At 39.8% G+C, this 27,518-nt stretch overlaps 1 protein-coding gene across 10 annotated transcripts in view; it reads right to left on the bottom strand.

The window, feature by feature from the left end:
* AKAP7 (A-kinase anchoring protein 7) overlaps positions 1-27,518 on the bottom strand; it is a 141,698-nt gene that overhangs the window by 70,257 nt on the left and 43,923 nt on the right. For all 10 annotated transcript variants that reach the window (XM_070223847.1, XM_023651086.2, XM_023651085.2 and 7 more), the window contains one exon: positions 12,740-12,852. In XM_070223847.1, coding sequence (XP_070079948.1) covers positions 12,740-12,852 — 113 coding nt within the window. The remainder of the gene's footprint in view (positions 1-12,739; positions 12,853-27,518) is intronic.

The raw sequence follows: 27,518 nt of genomic DNA, 5'->3' as shown, positions 1-27,518 counted from the left end.
TTCCTTTTAGCACTAGTGCCTTGTTTAATCTTGCGGCTTTAGAGAAAGAAAAAGTAGAAACTCTTTACCCTAGCACTGTATCCAACATTTACAATATTACACCTTTCAGCAAATAATAAGTAAAAACATAGCTGCCAGAGCTACATGTTTTTAATCTACTGCTGACAACTCCTTCGACCTACCCTACCGCTTTGAGAGGAGCTAGCTGCTCTTGTGGCATCAACTGGCAAGGAAAGCAGTCACAGAGCGACGGTGACAAGCAACCCCTCACAGCATAAGCTACTTCACCAAAGCCACTTCATAAAAGAGAAGATGCTGTTTCGCTTCCTGGGCCTGGAGTTTCTTTCCATGAGGTGCTGGCATCAAACAGAACAGAGGAAGAAACATGGCTTCGGTTCACATTTAGTTTATTTACTTTAGTTTATTTATATTGACTAATGACATCTTAACCAGAGATAACAGGTCCACGGTACCCAAGAAGTACTCAAGGTTGCAGGCTCAACACAGTAAGTACTGGAACATTACAACACCTTTATTTACAATACAGTCTGTTCCCACATAAGCTCATTCTTGGTCTACTTAGCAAACCCCCTCTCAATTCCTCCGCAAGCCTTCTCAAGTTTAGAATGAGAGATCACGTGCAGTTTGGCCATATAACTTTATTATATTTGCATGTGGCTTTCCTCATTCTTACGGAAACAAAGAAAGGGTGTCCTAAAGGAGGCATCCAAGAATGTTTCCTATCAGCTCAATCTCTGCTGGACTCTCAACTCCCCTTGAGCAAACTCCAGCTGTGTTCCTGGCTCAGCACAGTCCTGTGGTCACTCACATAAACAAGCTACAACCCACTCCTCCCTATCACAGCTGTTTTCCTAATATTTTGCTTTTTGGAGCAAATAACGACATGTTCTCTTGACTTCACCAGCATGACCATTTATTTCTATAAACTAAAGATAAAACATAAAATATCCCCCACCTTGGGGCCAGCCCTGTGGTCGAGTGGTTAAGTCTACACACTCCGCTTCGGCAGCCTAGGGTTTTGCCAATTCGGATTCTGGGCACAGACGTGGCACCGCTCATCAGGCCACGCTGAGGCAGCATCCCACATAGCACAACTAGAAGGACCCACAACTAAAATATGCAAGTATGTACTGGGGGGATTTGGGGAGAAAAGGCAGGGAAAAAAAAAAAAAACACTGGCAACATTTGTTAGCTCAGGTGCCAATTTTTAAAAAAAATATTATTTAGAAAAATTAAAATATCCCCCACCTCAAAATTTCTCACCAAATATGGTCTATACACTGACAACTTATTCTAAGATGTTTTCCTCCTTCATTGCAATGGCTTCCCCTTCTAATCAACACTTCGCAACATTAAACCAGTAATGCCAGCAAGCCACCGGTGTACAAAGTTCTCAAGATCGCAACCAGGAAAGCGAAGAGTGAAACTGTTATGCAGAAGACCATTCAGAAATAAGCTCACAGAAAAATCCTAACGAATAATTTTAGCTTGTCCTACAACACTGGCCTACATACTGTGACATACTTACATTATCACCAAACGTGTTCTGCTTTTACAGCCGAGAGGTCTAAAGCGTGGAGCCTTTCACCTAAATTGGTTAGATTATCTATAGACAAAACTTCAGACTTAACTGTAGCCTCAGATGCCATCCAAATGAGAGTTAAATACCCAGGCAGTGTAGAAGAGACTGTACATTGGCAAAATTTTTTAAATGCATCCACAGACATCACGAATGCTTAGCCTTGGAATGTTAAACAAGAAAGTCCTAGAGCATTTTTGTAGCTCATCCTGCTCCTTTGCATCTGGCACTTGCTTCTTCTCTCACTTTCTTATGAACTAATCAATTCCCTTGACGCCCCTCCCATCAACATTCTTCCTTCCTTTCCCCCACTCCCCAATCTGAACAGAACACCGTACTTCAGCTAACTCATCCTCTTTCAATCACCCTGGCATATTCCCTGCACACCCCTTAGGAGAGAAGCCCCTACCTAACAGAGGAAAGGGTCCCAACAAGGATGTTACAAGAACTGAATGAGGGAGTGGGAAAGAAAGTGGGCACTAAGACTCACATTGAGCATGCTATTGGTTAGGAAATGGAACAAGGAAGAAAGGTGCTCAATGATACAAGCCTTTGCACTTTATTTGGTTGGACATGTTCCTTAGATATCATGCTAGACAAAAGAGAGTTTGGTAGGAAAAAAACAATAATTAGATATGGAACAGTTATTAAACATATGACCCAGGAATCATGTGTAGCCTTTAAACCAATTTCAAAATGAATGTTTCTCTCCAGGTAGAGCAAGAAATATATCCAAAGACTTTCTTTTTTAATATGACACACATTGTTCTGCAAAATGATTTTATATATAACATGCAATTAGAATCTTTTGTCCACACCTCAAACTTAATCAAATATTTAAGTGTGAACTCTCCTCTTGGTATACATTTGAAACACAGAATTACAGGGATTACATCATTTTTCTAATGGACTCAGAGTCAGTATATATCTATGAATATTAGATTACATATTACTTCCAAAAAAGTAGCACAGTAAAAAAAGATATCAGACCTGCCAGTAATCTTCACACAGCCTTTTCTTTTAGAGATTTTAAAAACTGAGGATCTTTTCAAAATTTCAAGAAGCACTTCCAGACTAATCATATAAGCAGTGGGTTTCGTAGGCAGAAAAAAAGTTAAAAATAGGAAAGCTGACAAGAAGCAAGGAGTTGGGATCTTAGGATGATAGTATGCAAAAAATTACAGACACTAGCATATTCCTCTTTTTGCTATTCCTAGTATGTGCTATCATAGTGGGCAGGGCCCCAGGAAAGCTAGACCAGCCAAACCTGACACCATCCCCTCCATGTCCACCCCACCTTGTACATCTTAGGCGGCTGCCAGTAGGAATACTTGTGATAGAAAGTTAGAACCTCTTGAGAAGTATGTTTGACATGATTTCCCTATCCAGTCAGCTTACGCCCAGATAACCACTCCCCCAACTTAATTCCATCAAATTAAGTTCTAGAGATATTTGCGCTGGAAGTCCAAGAGCCCAAAGTACTCAGTTTACCATTCTCTGATTCTCAGGGTAGGTCAAGGAGAGTGAGGAGGAAGATGGAAGCCAAGAGGAAAAAGTCATGAAAAATGGAGTGAGTATGAACAGAGAGAGGAAGTAGCTAATGTGCAGGACTGGTAGAGGGAGTCACCAAGAACATTTTCCCAGGTAATGGCTGATTAAGATCCCACGGTAGTACTGGAAGCCAAACATGAAATTACTATGACAGAAATGTTCTGGTCTAAATGAAGTTATATAACAAAATATTATAATCAAATTCAGCTGTAGGGAAGGCAGTCCCCAAGGAAGGAAGAGAGGTACTTTCATACTCTGGCCATCAGTTTGAGGGCAGTGGAAAGAGACAGTGTATGTGGAAGGCCTTAAAGATGGGGCTCCAAAGTGGTGTCACAAACTTTGCCAACAATCAGAAATGTGCCATTCAGGTAGGTTTTGGAGATACACCACTTACTGCAGGAACCGAGCTGGAGTTCCCGTAGCCAAGCACAGCTAGCCCCTTAGGAGACACGGGCGACTTTGCTAGGTCTTCAACCACAGATAATATGAAGTTTGGCCCTCGCAAAGAGGTCAATAACATTTTTTTCCCTTAATTTACCGAAGTAACCAATAGAAAGAGAACTGAGCAATTTAGTAATTCAAAGAATTAGTATTATTCTATTTAAGGTACCTCTCCTGGAGAGAAGATTCTCATGAATGGTCAAAATAAATCAGCTCATATTTACGAATGGAAGTATAATTCCAATGTAAACTAGTTATGGTTTTGGGTCACAATCTTAGTTTCCCCTCAAATCTAAGTGGAGCTCTCAAGGAAATTATAACTTTACCTTCTTTTATTATGCAGTTCATTATAATTAACAAGAGCTGGTTGGCCAGTGAGCTCGGCCACCCTTTCTAATGGTACAGAAAATTTTATTGCCACCCAAATAATTTTAGCTGGTTTGCTTTTATGTGACAATCCAGGTGGGTTGGAAATTAGCTACTATCACTTATTAAACAAGCTAATTCTGTATCAACACTATTCTGGAATAAAGTTTAAGTTTTCTTGACTGCATGTTCAATTTTGCCTTTAACCATAATCTATCCACTGTGAGGCCTGCCAGTTTCCCACAAGATCATTATGTTCATTCTGTCCTTGACTAGGAAAATGACTTTAATAGAGGTTTCAAAATGTCTAAAAATGACTTGAGAAAAAACTTTTCCCATTACTTATGGTAACAGTCGAGATAGAAAATTCATATTTTAATTTAGTTAAGGCAAACCCATGCAACTTTAATTTGAATACTTTGTTATTGCATCTTTTAATACCAGTTCTAAAACTCTGTTTCTTAAGTTACATTTAAACCAGAATTTTGCCTGTGGATACAAATGCTAGAAAATAAGTAAAAGTGTCCAGCAAGTCTGGATGTTTGAAGCAAAAATATCATTTGAGCCTGAATTATCAAGATCAGCACTTCCTGAACCACGTTCTGCCAAACACTCGTACTACGAGATGGCTGATGAACAAAGGACTTGCTGGTCAAGTACATTTGCGAAACAACGCTGAGGTAGACTAGGTAACTATTCAAAGTATTCACTGCCCCTCCTTGTGGTGTCCCTTTCCTCAAGAGAATTATACACCCTGCTCTGTGGAACTCCGAAGGGATCACGTAACATGGCCAGTAAAATGTGAGCAGGACTGATGCGTGTCACTTCTTAGCAGAGGCTTTAAGAATCAGCTTGTGATTCACCATCTCTCTTTTTCTTCTGCCAAAAGACCAGCAAGCTCCCAGAAGAAGGCTGTCCAGCCAAGGTCCTGAGTAAAGACAATGTGGAGCAGTGCCACACGTGACCATGTCTGTGAGCAAAGAAATAAACCTTCACTGTCATAAGCTCTCGAGATTCACAGTAAACATAAGCACTTCAGAGATCTTAAGAAGTCCTGAAATAAAGGATCAGATTCATTTTACTGAACCTATCATTGCTAACATTCATCTGATCACAGAATCCTTGCCTCACATAAAACCCTAAGAGAAAAATTTCAGGAAACATTAATGAAAATATTTGTTGCAAATCTCCATTCCACTTTGCACCAATTTAATATTAGGTTTGCTGTGTCATTTATTCTAGGGTTTTCAAAATTTTCAAAATCTCTAATAGAATCAAGGTCAACCAGGAATCATTTGTTATTCTAACATTAGTCAGTTTCTACAATCCTTTTAAAATGCTTTCTGCTTATTATTTCTCATATGCTAATTTTTAAAGGTGTATAATGTACTAAAAGATTTCAAATGAACATCTGGTTTAGCAATATCTCCAATATTATTGGATATCTCCAACTGCTAAAAAATATCTCCAACTGTTGAATAGGATATTTAACAATCTCCAATTGTTACCTTCTATGGAAATAAACTAAACAACACAACAGCATGAAGTTGAAAAATGTATGAGAAACATAAGTGAAGTCACGTGTTCTAAATAGTGCTCTTTGACACACACTAGATGACACAGTTGACTAATAACACCTAGAATATCTCAGAAGAAATTACAATTTCATCTCACAGTAGATTTCACTGAATTTTTAATTTTGAAAAACCATTAAAAAGAGATGTGTTGTGTTTGTTTAATTACTGATTTTTAAGTAAGAAAAATCCAAGGAGAATTCCATACCCTAGCCTTTGGCCTAAGTGTACCTGGTAATATGAAAAGAGACTCAAAAACCACTAAAAACTGTGAGTAATTAAGTCATTTGGCATTGGGAGATTGAGAAATGGGTCACTGAAACAGCCTGCTTTATCTTGTACCAAGCACATTTTTGAAACAAGCTTTTGTCTGGAATAAGAAAGGCTCACTGATACCCAGGGCATCTAACGTGGCCTTGAGGGCTGGGGTGAAGGAAATGCAGGACAGTCTCACAGGCCTCTCTCTTGCTACAGTGATGGACCACTCCTTAAAACACGGGCCACGTGAAAGGCGGCCGGCTGTGCCTTTGACCACCAGCCCTGAGTTCCTTCTCTGCCACAGAGGCCCTCCCCTCCCTTTCAGAGCTGGTGCTTCCATCTCCCCGGGCCCCCTCTCACACTTTCTGTGCCTTCTTACAGTGGAGCCCTCACCCTCTGGAAATGACAATTTGCTAGTGATTTCTGAGATCTGTCACCAGAGGTCTGCTCCTCACTCTGTAGTCCTCGCCACCCTGAAGTAGCTTCTCATGCAAGTCCTGCTGGCCCAGTTGCTTCTGGCCGCACTTGCACATAATTTGATAATTACCAATTTCTCTATTTCCTCCTTTCACTAAAGATGTAGTTTGTGATATTTTCCCCATTGTCTTTATTGCTCTGTAGGTTTTCAAGAAGAAAGATGGAAAGATTCACATCTAAAATGCCAACGTCTTCCTATCAAGACGTAAAGACCTTTCTCCTTTCTGTCATTCTCCTTCCATGCACACAAGAAAGCCAATCTACAGTCTAGAAAAAAATTCTCTATGTGAAACCAAATTAGCCTATTTGGTCAAAATGCTTACCTTATAGAAATTTCAGAATAGCACAGGAGTCAAGAGTCATCGAGACCAGGTTCCTCCTCTCACTGCGAGTAAACAGAGGTCAGGAGAGGTATGAGATTTGCCCAGGGCTAAACAACGGAGCTAAAACAAGAAGACTCATTCTCCTTCAAATTTATTACAGACACTCCTTCGAGAAGGAATAGTCTAGGACTGTTGAGTTTTGAAATGGTTTATAAGGGCCCATTTATCATGCAGACCCAAGAAAGTGAGTGGCAGCCAAGTTGTACCAGACCAGTTAACAAAATCCTGAGAAAATGTGCTACCTGATAGATATATAAGAGTAAATAATGGGGGGAGGGGTGGTGAGGAAAGATGACAGTAGGGGCTCCTGGCTGGCGACAGGTGTAGAGGAAGGTTGATATGTAGCCAATCTAAAGTGTAGAAATTTTTAAGTACAGTCTTGGTCCTGTATATTCAATCACTGAATAATTCAAGGCCTGGGTTTCCCGTTAACTGCACCATCAGAACAGAATTTTCACCATGCACTCTCTTTTCCCAGTTCCCATTGTCACTCCTACTGATGCCTGCCTATATCCACTTCCCCCCTCCCCTCGACCCACCATCATATGGTCCAGTAACCACCCCTCCACCTGGGTTATGTGCACTCAAAACAAACTGGTCTACGTGAAAGTAGTAGCTAACAATTTGCAAGGTCATCATTTCTTTCTTCTAAAGTTCTCTCATCGTCTGACTCTGAAAAGCTGCAGCAAGAAGCTGCCGATTAATAAACCACAGCTTTGACAGTTAAGTGCTGAGTCAGTAACTTGAAAAGAGGCACAAATCAGGAAAGATATCTAAGAAGCTCAGAAAATAATTTATGCTTAAAAACAACTGATCTTCCCATGAAACCTTTACTCCTGGAGGAATCTAGATCCGCAGGAAGATGCTCGTTTGATCTGAAACTGGTCCTGTTCTGCCACCAAGTGTTAGCACACACTTCTAACCAACCAGCTTCTGCACAGAACACACATCACAGAAATGACAGAAACACAAGGTCACACAAGGAGAATAATACATCCAAAAGGATGCACTATAAAAAGCACAGAGCTGAACAAGCAGCACACTCACCACGTGAAACAAATATATTCTAAGGAAACTGTACAAATAACTTGAATTTTAGTCACTTTCAGAGATACAGTAACTTCATAAAATTTTCTGAGACTTCATTTGATGTAAAAAACTGTAACTCTGAAAGCACAGTGATAATCAAAATAGTTCTAAAATATACAATAACTAATTTCGATACCCTCTCATGTGATATAACCCACTAGAATTTCATGAAACTAAGAATACACAAAACTGACACATTGACTAAATGCCTTCTGGTGTTAGAAAAATGTGTAATTGCCAAGAAGAGTCTTCTGTTTCCAGAATCTAAGTTAGGCAACTCAGTTCTCTAGCTTGGAAACCAGAATACCATGCTGTTGGCACAGGAAGTTCCATGTTAGGAAACTTGAGGGAGAGTTTCTATATTTTCAAAATTCTGAACACAATCTATAGAACTTTTGATTACCCCACTGGGCTTTTGGTTACTTCTACTGAATGCTATCACTGGCAAACAGGTACCTACCAGAGGATGGTACCCCAGAATCCAAGGACTTCTGCAGCCAACATTGAACATCACTGGGAAATCTCGCACTAGCTCTTTATGACCAGCCCAGGGGTGGGGAACACTCGTGCCCAGCGCCAGATGTCTGTCCACATCTTTTATGTCAATGAGATGTTTTACCTTCATGAACAGACCAATTATTGCTCCAACTGTGAATCTTTTTTTTTTAAATGTCAGCATGAATAACAGCTTTTTAGGTCATTAAAAAAATGACACTGATTATATGGTAAAAAAAAAAAAAAAGTATCAGTTGAGGTACTACTACGGAATAACTGGTTTCACCTCCTGGAGATGATAATGAATGGATCCTCTATCTTACTATCTCAGAATTTGCCTATAATAGTCCAGAGCACTCCTCTACCCAGAACTCCCCTTTTTACCACTAATTAGATGTCTTTCCCTATGACAGTACCTATCCCAACCACAGTACCACTAGTATCTTAGGAGAGCACCAGTATCTACTCACCACATAAAATGGTTTCCAGACAGCCTTCTAGCAGGTCAAAGCAAAATGCAAGGAGTATACCAAATGGCACCTGCCTTCAAAACGGAGCATCTTAGCAGGAGGTATCATTTGCTCCTTTCTAGATTCTCACTATCCATGTACCACCCATCCATACCAGAAACTCAAGGAACGCTCCTCAAGATAATGGAAGACCTTCAGGTTCTCTGCATCCAGTGGCTTGCCCTCATCCCTGAATTGTCGTGGAGCGTCTAATTTGCCTGCCACCAGTTCCTTCTACGCTCAGCCCACAAAGGCTCCACTCTTCCTGGGAATCCCAGCAAACCCCCAATGAATCAAGACAGGAATGCTGAGAATGTCAAGGGGGATTTACTATATTCTGGGTGGCATTAAGGTCAGCTGTATTCACTGATCCACCAGAAAAATCATGGGCAATTGTGGGGACCCACTTTTTGCCTCTGAAATACACTGAAGCACCTGAAGGTGGGTGCAAGGCAAACACAAGGAAAGTATTGTCATACGATTTTAATTACAGCATATATTCTACATTTTATTTATGTTTTTATGCTATTACATAAGCATAAGTCTCTATTTTAATAGCTGCTTAAATCATTGACATAATGTACCATAATGGACATAAACATCCCCTTCTTGTTATGGAATTCATTTCTAACTTTTCCCTATTATAGATAATCCTTCAGTAAACATCTTTATACATAAAGAATTTCTTCTTTTAAATTATTACTTTAGGATAATGTCAGCAGCATGAACTTCACAGTTAAAAAAATACAAATATTTTAATGTGTTTTGACGTGAATTACTTAATTCACAGCTCAAAGGGCCATACCAATTAGTAAGCCACCACTCATAATCTTTGATGGTCCTTCTACCTCAAATTTGTCCTAACAAATGTTCCTCTCACACAACGTGGTTAGGAGTATAAATTGGCACCATTATTTTAAAAGGCAATTTGAGATATTTTTGAAAAGTTAAAATGTACAATACCCTTTGACTTGGAATTCCCTTTCAAGGAATTGGTTCTTTGAAATACTGGCATATCTACACACGGATGTTCACTGCAGCATTTTTTTTTTGTTTGTGCAAGCAAAGAAACAGAAATCAACATACTTATTCATCAAGGGGAGAATACTTAAATGATGATAAATCAAAATAATATAGAGACGTGACCCTATTTCTGTTTTAAAGGAACTGTGTGCGTGTATATGCATCTATGTGTATTTGCAGTGCATGGGAAAAGGTCAGGAGGATAGACTCGTAGTGGTCACCTAAAGAGAGAAATTACACTGAGGGGAAGGCAGCGGCAGGGTGGTGACAAGGGAGAAACTGTATCTTTCATTCCACCGGGCTGTATGTATTGGGGTTGCTTACAGTGAGCATATATTCACCCAATACTTTCATCATTAAAATAACTTTTAAAATAAAATAATAAAGTACTTGAAATGAGACCAACTTCCTGGTATTTGAGTGAAAAAACCCTATTATTTCACACCTCTCTTTCTCTCAAGCTCCTTTTATTTCATTGTCAACCTAAATAACACAGAAAGCTAGCAATACATTCTACTGCTGACTTCATCAATGGCCACTCCCTTGTAAATGGTGGACCCAGAATAAAAACCCAAAATAGAATTAACACTGAGAGAGAGGACTAGCTACTTGGAAATGTAAAAAAGTTAAGAAGAAAGAGATTGAAGAACCACCATTTTCAAAGAGTCTACATTCCAAACCACAAAGCACAATAAAAATCCACTTTTTTGTATGCCACCTTTTCATATTGGCTTTAACTTTTATCCTGGAACCAATGACTTGCTGCATAAAGAAAATGCTGGATATTTATTTAAGCCTGCAGGTCTCAGTGCATACTACCCTGCAGACCATCTGGATGAGAATCACCTGTGGCACCGACTGACCATCAGAAGTCAAGGTCTTTCGACCCACCTCCAGATCTAAAGTCAGAGGGTGGAAATCTGCAGCTTCAACAAGCACCCCAGGTGACTCATGAATCCCAAAGTTCAAGATGTACTTTCATAAGTATTCAGAATCACTGACCATCACAGGGGTAAACAGGAACAGAGTCACCCCACAAATTAAAAGAAAAAATTCTTATTTGGCTTTCTGCAAGAGTAAGATCATAATTTATTTTCTAAAGATTAAGCATTCCGATCTAAACAAAATGCCATCTGATTTAGATTTCATACACCATTGAAGCAGGGACTGTTTCTATGTTGATTATCACCCAAGGCCCAGCACCCAGTGTCTGGCCCACAGTAAGGTACTCAAGAAATACTTGTTGAATTAATACGATTTGCACCTGGGAGCTCCTCACATGTAGAAATGAACGTGGAGGAACTGGACTTGGCCAGTGGGAGGGAAGAATATGAGACTGAGAACAAGATGAGATGGATTCTAGACAGGGCTCTGCACCTGAGGACAATGTGACCTCATTCCATCACTTAACCTTTCCACATCTCGTCTCTCTCTTCTATAAAGGGCAGGAGTAGATTCTGTGACATTACTGCCTAGGAATCATTGAACACAGTCTGAAATGTTGAAACAGCGATTCTAGAGCAGCTTAAACATTCCTTTGACAGACGTCCTTGGGTGCTCTCATTTCAAAGTTAATATTGCAAAGACAAAGAAACATTTTGAAACGCAGATATTACCTTCACCACTGATTTGTCATTCTGTGATTAAGTTTGAAACCACTGGGAAGAGGACAATCCATTTGAAAGCAAAACGAGAAAGATAACGAGCAAAACAATAAACCGTCAGTCTATGAGTTTCATCAGTTATTCCAAATTTCAAAATCTATTATTTACACAAATTATTTTTACCTAAATATTTTGGAGTGGTACCTAATATAATTATTATTGAGTTTGTGGCATAGTTATCCCCCAAAAAAAACCAACATGCAAGATATCTTTTTGAGGAGTTATTTACAATAGTTTGTAGAAAACTCATAAGCACGGGATGGTCAATCACCCAAACACATGTTTTAAAACACCAAAAAGACTTTCTGAGCACAGAGACATTAAATACAAAATGTGTCAAATTTAGAAAAAGGATCTACTTACTAATAGACATGACCTTCATTTACAGAGCTGCAAATCAGTCTTAAGTGCAGCAAAGGGTCATAGAGAGCAGGAGAAAACACTAATGTGCATGCCCATCTCCAAAACTCTGGAATATCAGAGCAGGTCAGCAGGCGTCTTAACCGGCATGAGAAAGTCCCTAGGCTGAAATGGGAAAAACAATGAAGGGTGCTCTTGGGCTTCCAGGAGAAATGCTCAGGAATCCAGAAGAAAGTCAAAAGTTATTCCACCCTCTGAGGGAGGAGGGGATGGCCTGGGAAGGAAGAAAGTCACTCTGAGACAAAGGGAGTCAAAAGACATGTCCCTTGGCTTGTGTCACTGTCGACCATCCTCAGGGAGAAGTACTTTAAGTACCTGGGGTGGCGGGGTCCCTCAGTTACCCTCTCGCCCAGTCCCTGGAACACTTGCTCCAAGCCCTCAGTGGAGGCAACTGATGAAAGAGCAAGGTGATCTTCTGGAAACCTTGAAAGAGCTACATAAAGGAGGATAAAAAGTCTTGTCCCACCTGGAAGAACCCGGTTGCAGTGAGCAGCACCAGGGTATGCAGGCCAGCGGAGGAAGCTCTGAGAACAGCAGGCTACAAATGACCGTAAGCAAAGAAAGCAACAAAACAGAACCCTGGCAGCACCCTGAGGCTCTTCAAGGGATGTAGCAGACATGGCAACAGACGAAGCAGCAGTAGATAAAGGATGGTCGGGTATGCAGTTGATAGCCACCATGGTAAGGGAGGGCACAGCTGTTACAAGCCCCGTGGAGGCTCGGGAGCCAACTCAGCGTCCTGGGAACTGGAACCAAACTGACTTGGGATCCCAGGAGCAACAGTGGTAGGGTATGGGAAAACTACTACAAGATGTCACTCATGCCCCCAACCTTGCCAAAGGCTGGTGTGTCCAGTCAAACAAGGCTTGCCATAAAAACATCCACTCACCTTCTTCCGGAGCCATGGTACTTTGGACAATTTCATGAAGGTCAAATGAGGCTTAAAACTTCTGCTTTCCCCTGCCAAGATCCCTTTCTCTTGAAATGTCCTTTTTGCAGCCTCTACAGAAAATAAAAACAAATACAAAAATGCCACTGTTTAACAGATGGCTGCCTTTAATTATAAAAATGGCAATTCAAAAAATAAATTATTTTATAATGAAGATTATATATGTGCCTGAGTTTTTTTTTCCTTAAAAAAGAGGAAAGAACATGTGTATGATAAACACATTATAACAGGCAAATCTACAGTGATTTCAAACTTTGGGTAAAGCAAACAAAAGTAACTTTAAGAGGGAATATTTAATAAAATAACTGTTTGGCTGATATGATGCTGATTTTCACTGAACATCCCAGTGGTGTCCATACGTATAAAAAATAGTAGCTTCTCTGTTGCCCTTCTTATCTAAAACTTCTCCTTCTGACCAAGATGGAATAACAGGAATTGGATTTACCCTCCCATCTGAAACAACCGAAAAATGGACAAAGTCCACAAAACAATGGTTTGCAAGACATGGTACCTCAGGCAGTGAAGGTCGGTGATCCCTGAGAGATGAGAAACAAACAAGGTGAGCCCTTCATTGCCCCAGCTTCCATCATTAAGCGTCTAAACCTCTGTGCAAGGAGGAGAAACCCAGACAGAGCCCAGTCATCTCACCAGGTTGAGGAAAAAGAGCTGAGAGTAGGAGAGACCAAGACATCTAGAGCTCACAGGACAGAGTACAGGAAAATTGACACCTGCACAGATCCAGAGATCTGCAAAGGGTCCCCCTAGGGAATTCAGCTGAGTACTGACCAGCACATAAATGTGAGCAAACTACTTGAGGATAGAGTAACACATTTGAAAGGATTAAAGGGAACCATGCCCAGCACTCACACAGGGGCTGGAATACTGTTTGCTCCCATCAGCCAGACTGGAAACCTCAAGACTCACGGGCCATGGATAGAATAGACGGGAGGGTCTGACCTCAGTATAAGAAAAACTAGCCCGGGACTGGTGCTGCTCTAGTCCCACCCAGAATCTTAGAAGCAGGACCCAAAAGGGAGAAACTGTTCTCAAGTAACTTGTGTGCCAGAACAAAGCCCAAGAATATTTATAGGAATAGGAAACTATCCAGCACCGAATGAGGTAAACTTCACCAATGCCTGGTGTCTAATCAAAAATGACCAGACACGGAAACAAACAGGAAAATACGACCCACAATGAGGAGATAAATCAATTAACCAAAAGTGACCCAGAACTGACACAGATGTTAGATTAGCAGCATCAAAACAGTTATTATAACTGTATTCATGTTTGTGAAGTAGAGATATGCAAGCTATAAAAAAGACCAAATCAAACTTACAGAGATCAAAACTGCCATGTCTGAGAAAAATAAACTGGACAGAATTAACAGATTAGACATTGCAGAACAAAAAAAATAATTAACATGAAAACATAGCAATGGAAACCACCCAAAATGAAACACAGAGAGAAGAAGGAAAGGAAAGGGAGGGAGGGAGGGAGAGAGGGAGGGAGAAAGAAAGGAAGAGAGAAAGAAGGAAAGAAAGAAAGAAAGAGAGAGAGAGAGAGAAGGAAGGAAGGAAGGAAGGACGGAAGGAAGGAAGGAAAGAAAGAAAGAAAGAAGGAAAGAAAGAAAGAAAACAATAGAACATCAGTGAGTTGTGGGGAAACTTCAAGAGGCGAGAGAAAAGAAGATGAGAAAATATTTGAAGAAATAATGCCTGTTGGGAAATGGGAGTTGCCACAACCACAAGGGAAAATATTGGAGCAGTAACTATTAAAATGTAAACTGCACAAGCATTTTGAACCAGTTATTCCAATTCCAGGAAAACCCACAAAAATACAAGTATCAGCACATAAAATTCTATACAGAAGATACTTAGCATTGTTTGAATCAGCACAAGCTAGAAATAACCTTTATCCATAAAGAAGTGGTTGCTGAATTACCATATGGCCATACTAAGGGCTGTCATAATAAAGAGTGAATTAGAGCTGCCCACATTGTCCTGAAAAGATGTCCATGATCCATGAAGCAAAAGGGTGAGTTGTATGGTTACTACATCTATAGCATGATTCCACGGTCTGTTTTCAGAGAGAGATAGGGAAAGAAAATAATTCTCTCTATTTATGTTTGCATTGGCATAGAAAAACAGGATAGAAGATCCGAGGATGGGAGTTGAGATTGAAGAAAGGCAGCGGAGATTAGTAACGTTTTCTTTACGAATCTGCATATTGTTTGGTGGTTACGATGAGCATGTATTACTTTTGAACGTATAAAAATAAAATAAGAAGCACAATAACAAACTGATTCTACACTAGCAATGTGACGTTGCTACGAGTGCTCAAGAATCGTACCAGAATGCACAAATAGGGGGACAGAATTCTTTGCCGTTCGTGTGAAGATTTCATACTTTTCAAAGGCCTTTGGTAAACAACTTCTCATTTGGTCTTTTTACCTCAAAATCAGGTAGGGCTAATATATAAGTCAAGTTTAAAGACAAGAAAAAGGAAACATAGGAAGTCCATGCTCAAGGTCACACTCTTTGTTGCTAGTAGAGAAGGACCCAGAATCCAGGTGCCCTCACGTCTGCTCTGGTCATGTTCCACCCTACAATCCTAGGGCTGAGAACTCAGCTTGACCCCTGGGATCAGCGAAGGGCACAGAGCTGCCTCAACAACTCAGTGAGGAAGAGGAAGGCAGAGGAATCTGCCTCTTCCCACCATGGCCACACACACCAGTTTCAGGCAGAGAAGCTTCCCTGTTCTACACCTTGAGCTTCTGCTCTGAGTATCACTTCATTGTTTAAAAGGATTCCAACACTCACCAAAAAAGTTTGAAAACCAGTGATCAAAAAACTTATATAGGGTCCCTTCAGTAGCAATAACCCCACCAAAAATGTCCGCAAAAAAAAATAGAAACTGGTGATACATAGGGCACAGGATGTCTTTGAATCTCAAATAAGACCATATTCAATACAAATGTTTAGTGAGAAATTGTCCCTTTTAAATTCAGTTATTTTTGATCAGTGTTAAATGTCTATTTTCTAACAATTAAAAACCATGAACCCGGGGCCAGCTCCGTGGCCGAGTGGTTAAGTTCGCGCGCTCCGCTGCAGCGGCCCAGGGTTCAGATCCTGGGCACAGACATGGCACCGCTCGTCAGGCCACGTTGAGGTGGCGTCCCACATCCCACAACTAGAAGGACCTGCAACTAAGATATACAACTATGTACAGGGAGGTTTGGGGAGATAAAGCAGAAAAAAACAAAAAAGAAGATTGGCAACGGTTGTTAGCTCAGGTGCCCATCTTTCAAAAAAAAAAACCATGAACCCAGTAAAAGATTATTTAATGTTTCCAGGAAATGTGTCCTCAAAAATAAAAGACGTTGGAGCCAGCCCAGTGGCATAGCAGTTGGGTTCACACGTTCCACTTCAGTAGCCCAGGGTTTGTGGGTTTGGGTCCTAGGCACGAACCTATACACTGCTCATCAAGCCATGTGTGGCGGCATCCCACATACAAAATAGAGGAAGACTGGCACAGATGTTAGCTCAGTGACAATCTTCCTCAAGCAGAAAGAAGAAGATTGGCAATAGATGTTACCTTAGGGCCAATCTTCCTCACCAAAAAAATAAAAAATAAAAGATGTTTTTAATGCAATAGTAGAGTCATAAGAATGCTTTAGTTTTAACCAACAACTCTGTTGGAATCTGGAGATTACTAATGATGCGCAAAATTACAACAAGAAATACTTAGATGAAAACAAAACCAAACATATGTCCATTCTGCCTGAATATTTCTTACATAGTGTGAGACTTCAGCTTTCTTGCCTGGGAACCTAAAATGAAAAAGATGGGAGAATGATCAAAACAAAGACATCACATTATCCTTTCTGCAAAAATGAAGAGTTTTGCTAAAATGACTGGTCCATATGAAAAGAATAAAATAACATGAATATAATTCACAGAGAAGAGTAAAGTTTCAAAATGGAAATATTTCCACCAGAGGAGAATTAAATGGCTGCATTTTATTTACCAATGACCTAACTGTAAGACCTGCCAGTGATACTCGGTGTGGGGGCTACTGTGCTGGACGGCACAGAGGACACAGAGCAGGGAAGAGAGCCTGCAAGTCACAGAAGAGGAGCTTCTGCATGTCAACCAGCTCAGTCCTCAAGTGCGTGGAGCACTCGCCTGGCTCCAACAGGTGTTCAACAGCACCTGCGGAATTTGAATTGAGCATCACCTTTGTGCTGAGTGTTCTATGTATGCTTTATCATCTGCTCCTCAAAACAACTCTAGGAGGTAAGTTACTATTATTGCATCTTTAAAAATTAAGAAACTGAAGGGGCTGGCCCAGTGGCGCAGCAGTTGAGTTCGCACGTTCCACTTCTCGGCAGCCCGGGTTCACCAGTTCGGATCCCAGGTGTGGACGTGGTGCTGCTTGGCATGCCATGCTGTGGTAGGCATCCCACATATATAAAGTAGAGGAAGATGGGCACGGATGTTAGCTCAGGGCCAGTCTTCCTCAGCAAAAAAGAGGAGGACTGGCGGTAGTTAGTTCAGGGTTAATCTTCCTCAAAAAAAAAAAAATTAAGAAACTGAGACTCTGAAATGTTAACAGCTTATTCAAAGATCACTCAGCCAGGTAGCGGTGAGGAAAGAACTCGAACTCAAATCCGAGTGACTACAAAGTTCATGCTGCCTCCTACGTGAAGAATCCAAAATCTTCTTTCTCCTTCTAAGAAACATTCTCAAACAAAAGGCAAAATGTGGTCAGATTACCTTAAAACTTGTACAGCAGATATGCATTTCAGATGACACGCCCAGATTTGATCATTCCTTCATTCATTCAGCAAATAATTACTGGGAGCCTACTCTATGCCAGGGACTGTTGTAGGTACTGGGGATACAACAATGAACAAAGCGAACCCCCTGCCCTCGTGCAGCGTCCATGTACATTGGGTGCCACAGGCAAATATATAAAACAACGTCAGGTATCGATCAGTGATACAAAGAAAAACAAAACAGGTGAGGATACACCAAGTGATGAGGAAGGAAAAGGGGTGCTCCCCTAAACGTGGTGGTCTGGGAATCCTGCTCGGAAGATGAGACATTTGAGCAGCCCCCGAACGAGGTGGAGAAGAGAATGGAGTGCGTGTCTAGGGGGACAGTACTCGTGGCAGAAGGAACGTCTTGAGGGGAGGAGAGCTCGGTAGGTCCAAACACAGTAAAACGGTAGGATCACCGGAGCAGAGTGAGTGGGCATTTGGGCAAGAGGTAAGAAATGGGTTTAGAGAAGTAGGCAGGGTATTATGGGGCATAGCAAAACTTCTGGATTTTATTCTATATGCGGTGGGAAATGTTGAGGGTTTTAAGCAAGGGAAATTCATGTGTGGGTAACTTTCTTTACTCATCTATAGTTCATCTAGAATATATATTTCTTCCTGGTGGAAGAAATTTCCTCTCAGGCAATTTGAACTCTCTCCCTGGGACTGTATTTCAGTTGAATGGGAAGGCAGCTAACAGAATCACAGTGTTTTACATGATGGGGGGGTCAGGGGGCAGGGTCTTGGGTCGCCATCTGGCATCTCCTGAGACATGCACCAAGGTTGGTTTTTGCAGCTGGACCTTGTTCCCACATATAATGACTCTCTGAAATCTCTGTGCCTTCTCAGGTACAGAAGCCTTCATTCTATTGCTCACCACATCAAACCAGAGCAAGCAGCAACTCAACGGAGCTGTCTGAGGCCCTTTACCACCTCCTTGCTACTCTTCAGCACACAGAAATAGCAGTTTCCAGGCCAAGGTGGAAGAGGTCAGAACTCTACAAGGCTACACCAAACCTCCTTTCTCCTCTTCGCCTCCACCGCCACTCTGGGAGCACAGGGAATTCTGGCCTGGCTGCCCCTATGGACACTGCTCAGGAACGAAGCCCATGTCACTCCTGCTCTCAGACTTACGTGGGTCTCTGTTGTTTCGTTCATGGGCTGATGGAGGGGCAAGAACTCACACTCTGGCTTGACCTCTAACTCTCTTCTTCACCCAACCCAGGGAATCTTTTCTAGCATCAGGGCAGGAAAACTTATCATTATGCTTAGCTGTGGAAACCCCAAAGCCTTCTCTCTATTTCTTCTGCTGTATTCTCTCTCTTCTGAGAACATGGGTACCACTGCCTGAAAAGGGGCTAAGCTAGGACATGGGACACAGGAAATAAAAGGAGAAAAACTCAGTATCTCAATATATTATCTCACCACATTTTCAAAATCTCACCTTATTTTACTTTTGTAATATCTTGCTAATGCTAACATAATGCTAATATCTTGCACATAAATGCTAATATGTGCTAAATATGATAGTTCAATCACAATTCATAAAATTGGGGCATGTCCTAAAAATCCTTCACTGCTAGTCACTGCCGTGAAAAGGTTTTCCTTCTCTCTTCTATACAGAAAGTTAAACAATAGACCATTAAAATGGCAAGAAAACACTGGTTTTAGTTGCAAGCAACAGATGACAACTTTGGCTGAGTTAAGCAGGAAGGGAATTCATATAAGGACACTGGGAGGACTAACATACCAAGATGAAGGCTATGAAGCCAAGGAGATGGCCAACATTACGGTGGAGAACAGATCCACTGACACCACCATCTCTTCTAGCTGGCATTACTGAAACCAGGCACAGCACACAAAGGGCTAGAACTGCTGCCACCTGCCTTAGACTGGAGGTAGATACCACTGATGACACAACCTATCTGCATGGTCCTTCTTTGTTCAGGTTGCTAGCTTCTGATTCAAAGATGGGTCAAAGCAACATCATGTTCCCTTGCCCTTGCAGCAGAGGAATCTGTGACAGAGTGTATCTGACGTGGAGATGGTGGGGAAGAGTTGAGATGTCGGGCAGCCAAAAAACAAATTTAACAGTCCAGCATACACATGTTTTAAAACAATAGTGTATTCAGGGGCTGGCCCAGTGGTGTAGCAGTTAAGTTTGCATGCTCTGCTTCGGCAGCCTGAGGTTCACCGGTTCAGATCCCGAGTGTGGACCTACACACCACTCATCAAGCCATGCTGTGGCAGGTGCCCCACATATAAAGTAGAGGAAGATGGGCACGGATGTTAGCTCAGGACAAATCTTCCTCAGTAAAAAGAGGAGAATTGACAGTGGGTGTTAGCTCTGGGCTAATCTTCCTCAAAAAAAAAAAAGAGCATATTCATAACAAGTACTATTATAATTAACATATCAACATTTAACTCATATAAATTACAAACAGGTATATCTTTTCCCAACTACCCTGTCATAACCCAGCTTTGGCCCTCTCTATTTTGGCATATTCTCAACTGTTTTAAATGGAGCTAGAGCTAAAATGCTAGGCTGAATCACACAAAACTGTCATTTTTATGGGTCAAAAACAGTCAAATATTGACAACATCTGACGGTTTAACATACACCATGGTGGACTAATTTACTAAGTTCCTAAGATTAAACTGAAGGGATTAGGGCATATTTTCTAAGTCTTCAAGCATTTGAAGAATTAGCACATAGAAGAGTTTCTGTTGCAACTTAGCAACATGTTGATACCAACCCAAAAAACAGAAATAGCATGAAAGTGTGAAAGCAAAAATTCTTTTATTCAGTTATTTACTGAGCATACGTGCCCAGTGTGTGGCAGGCACATTACCTGCTGCAGACAGCAAACCCGTCCTGCTTTCATGGAGCTTATGGTCTCAGGAGGCAGAATCCAGCCCAATAAAGAGAAGGACTTAATGATGTTCAAATTATTAAAAAATACAAGAGATATAAGGAAAGGAGTTTTGTTAACAGAAATTAAAATAGTAGGCATTTGTATTGTTCATTATTATCTATATTAGTTTTTACATATTATCTTATTTGATATAACAATCTTATTAGTAATATATTCTAAAGAAATAACATTTTTCAATTTACTGGTTTCAGTTACATCAAATTTTGACCCAATAGTTCTCATTATTCACTGGGCTAGAAATCTTTGATGACGGATATCTATTCACAATGCTGTTTTAAATAATATTTGTCACAAAGCTCATTTAATTTTTATTAACTCGTTTTTCCAAAACAGTACATTCTCTAGGTACCAGAAATAGGGAAAAAGAAAATGCTGCCTTCTTTTTGAAAAGTACTTCTTAGTATTGATTTTATATTCCTAATAGCAGTATAATCTCTTGCTCAGCCAGAGGACTAGGTAATGGTTATAGAAATATCATTCTTGAGATAAGAAGAGTTTTTACTAGTATGAGAATCACATGTCATTTTTCGTCTCTGTTAACTTATGTTCTGGAAGAGAAGCTTATGAATAATTTAAGAGATTGTTCAATTCCTCCTAGTACCACAGACATTCCTCAAGCACTAATGAGAAAATCCACAGCGAATACATCAAATGTCCTTCAAAAGTCAGCTAAGAACGCTTCCTACATATTACCATTTACCTCATAGCTCAAGATGCAAATTGTCTGAAGAACAATTTCTTAAAAACATATTTTAAACACTAGGAGACTTTGCTATATAAAAGAACACTGAAATGAATAATTTAATAAATAAACAATACTTCTGTGATCCTGAACACATACAGTTTTATCTTTTCTCTTTGTTTTGTGCATTTATTCAAAAACATTTACTGAGTACGCTAGGTACTGGGAAGTTTTACCTGTTTTTTAAGTTTTATATATATATTTATTTTATATAAGAAGTTTTCTTCAGGTGAACTCTTTCAAACACGTAGCAACAATAAATGTATACCTAAAATGTAAAAGAATTGCTAAGAGTCATCTCAAAGCAATCCGCAAGAGATCAATTTTAATAAAATCATGTATTTTTAATTATATACCCTTTCTTGCAAAGCAAATATTTTTTCTCCTTTTTTTCTCCATTTTGCCATTTTTTTCCTTCTTTCTAAAATTGTGAGCGATGTTTATATGATAGCATGATCTATAATTTGAGGATAATCACAGAAAGGTTTATTAATAAGAATAGCCTACAACACGAAATGTAAAATTAAGTGGTGCTAACATATTCTTAAGCTTATAAATTCTATTTCAGTAAGTGGATGCAATAGAAATAAGTTAGATTTTAGTTTTAAAAAGACTGATTCGTGATTAAACAATACACCGTCCAACAGCAGGCGATAAGTTCTTTCCCTGTTTGCCAGGTGGAGGATACTTTCTAATGCCATTTTAAGTTACAGTAAAATTATGTGACATACAATGTGAAAAATCTCAATAAAATTTGAGAATCACTTTTTAGTCATCTAAAACTTTAAAGAAGTAAAAGCGATACAATTGTTTTTGTCATTCCTATGTTATTACTATTTAAAGGATTCTTGTTTCCATATGCTGTTTAAACTGTCTCATTTCAGATGGTTTTACTTAAGTCATTTGAACTATATGCTTCGACATAAAGGCTGACATAATGCTGAAACCAACTTCCATTTAAAATTTTTACACTCATTATTTTAAATAGATATTTCTAACTGATGTCAAATAGGATTTTAAAACATTTCATTCTTAACAACAAGCCTTTAAAATTACACCTTAATGCCAGAGGAATCCCATTCATTCCACTACAGGTGAGGTGAAAGGGAACCAGACTGAGCACTCGAACACTAGCCCAGCTCTCCTATGATTCAACCTGTGCTCCTGCACAGGAGCCCAGAATAAATTCTCCCTCAGGTCCCTTCTCATCCTAACAACCAGCTAGTCCAAGCGAACTTTCAGAGAGAGTTCTGGTATTTCATCTAGAGGGAATTCTAGACACCAGGTCTGGATTTTATGCTCATAAAATCATGTTATTCAAAGATTTAGACATGAACGTGAATGAAGGAAGAGAGACCGTGTAGGATGAAATGTGCTTTCAATTAGACTTTTATGTTTACATCACACATGTTTTTCATTGGTCTATACATCTATTAAAAATATATTTCTTGAGCTGCTATTACAGAGCAGGCTCTGAGACACAAAGATGAAAGATTCGCTCCAAGAGCTTTCAGTCTAGTTGACAAACATAGAGTTCTAAACAATCAAATGCAATCAAGTGTTACACTTTCTGCAGTAGACATCTATCCTACAGATGGATTGGAGGAGAAAACGGTCCTTTCTACTTTGAAGAAGGAGAAAAAGCCTTTATTTTGGAAGTGGCACTTGAAATGAGTCCTTATAAAACATCAGTAATACAATCTTAAAAAGAAATTAAGAAAACAATTCCATTTACAACAGTATCAAAAATAATAAAATACTTCCCAATAAAATTTACCAAGGAGGCAAAAGACTTGCACACTGAAAACTACAAAATGCTGCTGAAAGAAATTATAGAAGACAAATAAATGGAAAGACATCCCATGTTCATGGATTGGAAGACAATATTGTTAAGATGTCAATACTACCCAAAGCAATCTACAGATTTAATGCAATCTCTATCAAAATTCCAATAGCAGTTTTTGCAGAAATAGAAAAATCCACCCTAAAATTCATATGGAAGCTTAAGGGGCCCAGAATAGCCAAAACAATCTTGACAAAGAAGAACACAATTGGCGATCTCACACTTCCTGATTTCAAAATTTACTACAAAGCTATAGTGATCAAAACAATATGGTACTGACATAAAGGCCTATGGAACAGAATACGTAGCCCAGAGACAAACTTTCATATTTACGGTCAAATGATTTTTGACAAGGATGCCAAGACCATTCAATGGGGAAAGGACAATAAATAGTGTCAGGAAAACTAGATATACACATGCAAAAGAATGAAGTTAGACCCTTACCTTATATCATACACAAAAATTAACTTAAAATGGATCAAAGACTAAACATAAGAGCTAAAACCACAAAACTCTTAGAAGAAAACAAAAGGGAAAACCTTCATGATGTTGGATTTGGCAATGATTTCTTGGATATGATAACATAAGCACAGGCAACAAAATAAAAATAGACAATTTGGGCTAAATTAAATACTTCCGAAAAAAATTTTTAAAGTTTTAAAAAGTTAAAAATTAAAGCTGGGAAAAAAACCCTTCTATTTAAATGTGATATAATAAGTCCTGAATTTGTTCAAATGCACCATTTACTGTAAGATTACTGATGATTAATTAGTACAAGATTCATAAATATTAAGCCAATAAACTACATTCAAATATTTTTAAATATTTTAAATATTGTTCAGTGACTATAGAGTTTCAGTTTTGCAAGATAGAAATGTTTCTGGAGATTAGTTACACAACAATGTGAACACACAACACTACTGAACTGCGCACTTAAAAATGGTTCAGATGCTAAATTTTACGTCATGTATTTTACCATAGTTAAAAATAAATTTTAAAAAAGATCAGCGATTGCTCTCTGATAACGTTAGGCGTGTAAAGGTGTTCTATGAGATGGCAGCAGTGGAAGCTAAGGCTTGAAGATGTGAAATGGCACAGAGCATCAGGGTACCTGCAAGAGGTCCAGGACATCCACAACAGGGGTGCAGTGTGAGGCAACACAAGAAATAAGGCTAAACAGACAGGAAGAGTCAACAGCTGACATCATCAATGCCACAGTGAGAAGAATGGATTTTATCCTATCTCCAACAGAGAATCGATATATTCTTTTAAGCAGGGAACATAAAAATGATTCATTTTGTGCAGTGAAAAATACTCTGGAAACAAAGGAACAGACTGGAGACAAGAAGACTATTGCAGAAGTAGAGATAAGAGATGAAAAGAGCTGGATCTGAAGCACAGCAAGAGGAACAGAAAGGAAGGAATGGATGGGAGGGATACTTAAGAGAGAAAATGTACAGCATTTGATGACTGAATATCTAGAATGAGTGAAGACGGGTTCTAGGATTTTACTTTGTCCAGGTGTTGGGGCAAAAAAGCAAATGACTGAATTGATCTACCATTGGTGTTTGCCAGCCAGGTCAAACAGAAGAACAGAAGACAGGACACCTGAAAGAGCCACCAAGAGTGATGTACCATGAGGCCTTGATTAGCTTAAGAAGGAATAAACCATGTTGGCCAGGAAGAGGAGATCAGAGGCCTCAATAAGGTTGCAGAGCATGAGTAGTAACAGAGAGGAAATGAAATAGCAAGAAGGGTGGGAAGAGCCAGCCCTTCGGCCTAGTGGTTAAGTTAGGCATACTCCACTTTGGCAGCCCACATACTGAAAAATAGAGGAAGATTGGCATGGACGTTAGCTCAGGGCAAATCTTCCTCAGCAAAAAGAAGGAAGGATGGGAGGTTGTGGTGACAGACGACTATATCCAATTTAAAGAAAGAGAATGGCGAAACTAGGGGGCCAACTTACTATAACCATACTCAGTTAGTTGTGTATTGCAAAAGTGGTTAGATAATGCACTGCTAAAACCCGCCCTATAGATAACATCTCTGATGCTTAGGTCACCATGGTAACGGGTGCTTGAGTTTTTCAGGAACTGAGAGCTGCCTCCTTGTTCAGCAGGTTAAGTTCAGGCAGGTTAAGACCACTGACTCATCAGTTGGGCCCTAGGTGACCCTTTGATGTCAAGAAGTCAAAAACTCCACCCTCAGATCATGGTAATGCCACCATTTTGTGAACATGCAGCTTGACTATGCTTGCACAGCTCATCAATTACCTTACTTCTCCTTACCACCAATCATCTTTAGACCACCTTGCTCCCTACTCTATAAATATCCCTAGTCCCCATTTTTGGGGAGGCAGATTTCATTCTCCCGTCTCCTCACTTGGCTGCCTTGTGAATAAACCCTTTCTCTGCTGTAATCTCCTCTTCTCAGTGATTGGCATAATCATGCAGCAGGCAAGACAAACCTGGTTCAGTAACAATAGTTCTGGCCAATGACTAGTCAAAGGTCTCACTCTGCTTATGAACTACTGGAGTGGAGTACAGGTGTGGGAGGCTACCATCAAAGAAGTCAAGGGATTTTAAGATAAGTAATAGTTATGATAGCAGTAGTGGTGGGTGGGTATTTATTATTGTTATTATTAAGGATAATAGCTACCATCTATTTAACACTGTATATGTGCCAAACACTGCTAAGCACTTCATGTATGTTATCTCATTTTATTTTCAGAACAGTTACTATTACACTCATTTTCACAAATAAAGGAACAGAAAGGTTAAGTAAATTGCTTAAAGTCACTCAGCTGGTAACAGGCTGCACAGGGATGCAAAGTCAGCTCTGACAACTCCACAGCTCACTTTGAGCCGGGATGGTTGGATGGTTGTGTTCATGGTGCTGCAGCAAGCAAGGGTCCCACGTGAGCTAGGGAACAAAGTCCTTAAAAAGCAAAAGGGAATATTCAGACAAGAGCAAAAGGTAGAGGGTAACAAAACTCAACAGCATGAATCACCATTAAGAAAACACTTTTGTGTGACCGTAGAACGGGAACAAAGCAGCAGAGAAGTAAGAGCACTGGATGACACCTCTGGGCCCCAGGGCATGAGACGAGCAGCCTTCACCCAGAGGAAGCTCTGAGCTCAGATTAGAGCCAGGCCGCAGCTAAGGCAGGGAGGACAGGGGGCGAGGGGGTGCTCTGGGAAACTGTTTCGGAGTCCAGCTGATTACTTACAGTGTAACAGACGAGAACACAGAATCGTGGGAGTCGGGGGACGAAATGAATGAAGGGGGCCAAAAGGTACAAACTTCTAGCTATAAAATAAGTCCTAGGGATGTTACATACAATGTGGTGACTATAGTTAATAATATCATATTGCCTATTTAATTGTATAGCATATTTGAAGGTTGTTAAGAAAGTAAATCTTAAAAGTTCTCATTACGAGAAAAAATAAATTTGTAACTACGTATGCTGACAGATGTCAACTAGACTTATCGTGGGGACCATTTTGCAATATATACCCATATCGAATCATTAGTTATATACTTGAAATTAATGGAATGTTACGTGTCAATTATACCTCAATTTTTTAAAAAGTCTAACAACAAGGGAATAGTAAAACAAATTATGATGCAATGGAATATTACACAACCAGTAACAGTAATGCTTTTAGAGACTATTTCATGATGATGATAATGATAGCTAACATTTCTTGATTGAGCATTTACTCTGTACCAAATACTGTTCTTTATGTTTATTATATGTCACACATATATATTATAATAAATAATAATAACAATTTTAAAAAGAACACAGAATCTGGAGCCAGATTGCCTAGATTTGAGGCCTGGCTCTACCACTTACTAACAAACTACTTAGCCTCTTTGTGCCTCAGTTTCCCTATCTGTGAAATGGGGGTGATAAGGGTCCCTATCATAGAGTTGTTAAGATTAAATGAGTTAATATTTGTAAGATGATTAGAATAACATCTGGTACAAAGTAAATTCATTTAAGTATTTGAAAATCAAGTAAAATAAGAGTGGATATAGGGAATAAGAATATGCCACCCCAAAATTTATGCCACTTGGGCATTAGCATTATTTTGAGCTAGAGGCAAATGAGAATCCACAGATAGAGAAAGAAAGCTTCCTGGAGCTGCCTCACTTGACGAAAAGCAGAAACTTCTGCAAAAGAAGACTGACAAAAATCCCCTCTCCCAGGGGAGTTCACAGCCAAGGTGGGCCCGTACAAACCAGCCTTGCTCCAGCAGAGCTCCCACAGATTCACCTTCCCACAGGCTGCACACCCTTGAAAGCCTAAAGCCCTTTTCCTTCATCTTGTCACTTCTCCCCAAATGTACTGTTCCTTTGTTAAGATGCTGTAT

This window comes from Equus caballus, chromosome 10 (assembly GCF_041296265.1).
Source record: "Equus caballus isolate H_3958 breed thoroughbred chromosome 10, TB-T2T, whole genome shotgun sequence".
Lineage (NCBI taxonomy): Eukaryota > Metazoa > Chordata > Mammalia > Perissodactyla > Equidae > Equus > Equus caballus.
Note: the sequence above shows the minus strand (reverse complement) of the source record. Positions and strands in the feature narration are given on the sequence as shown.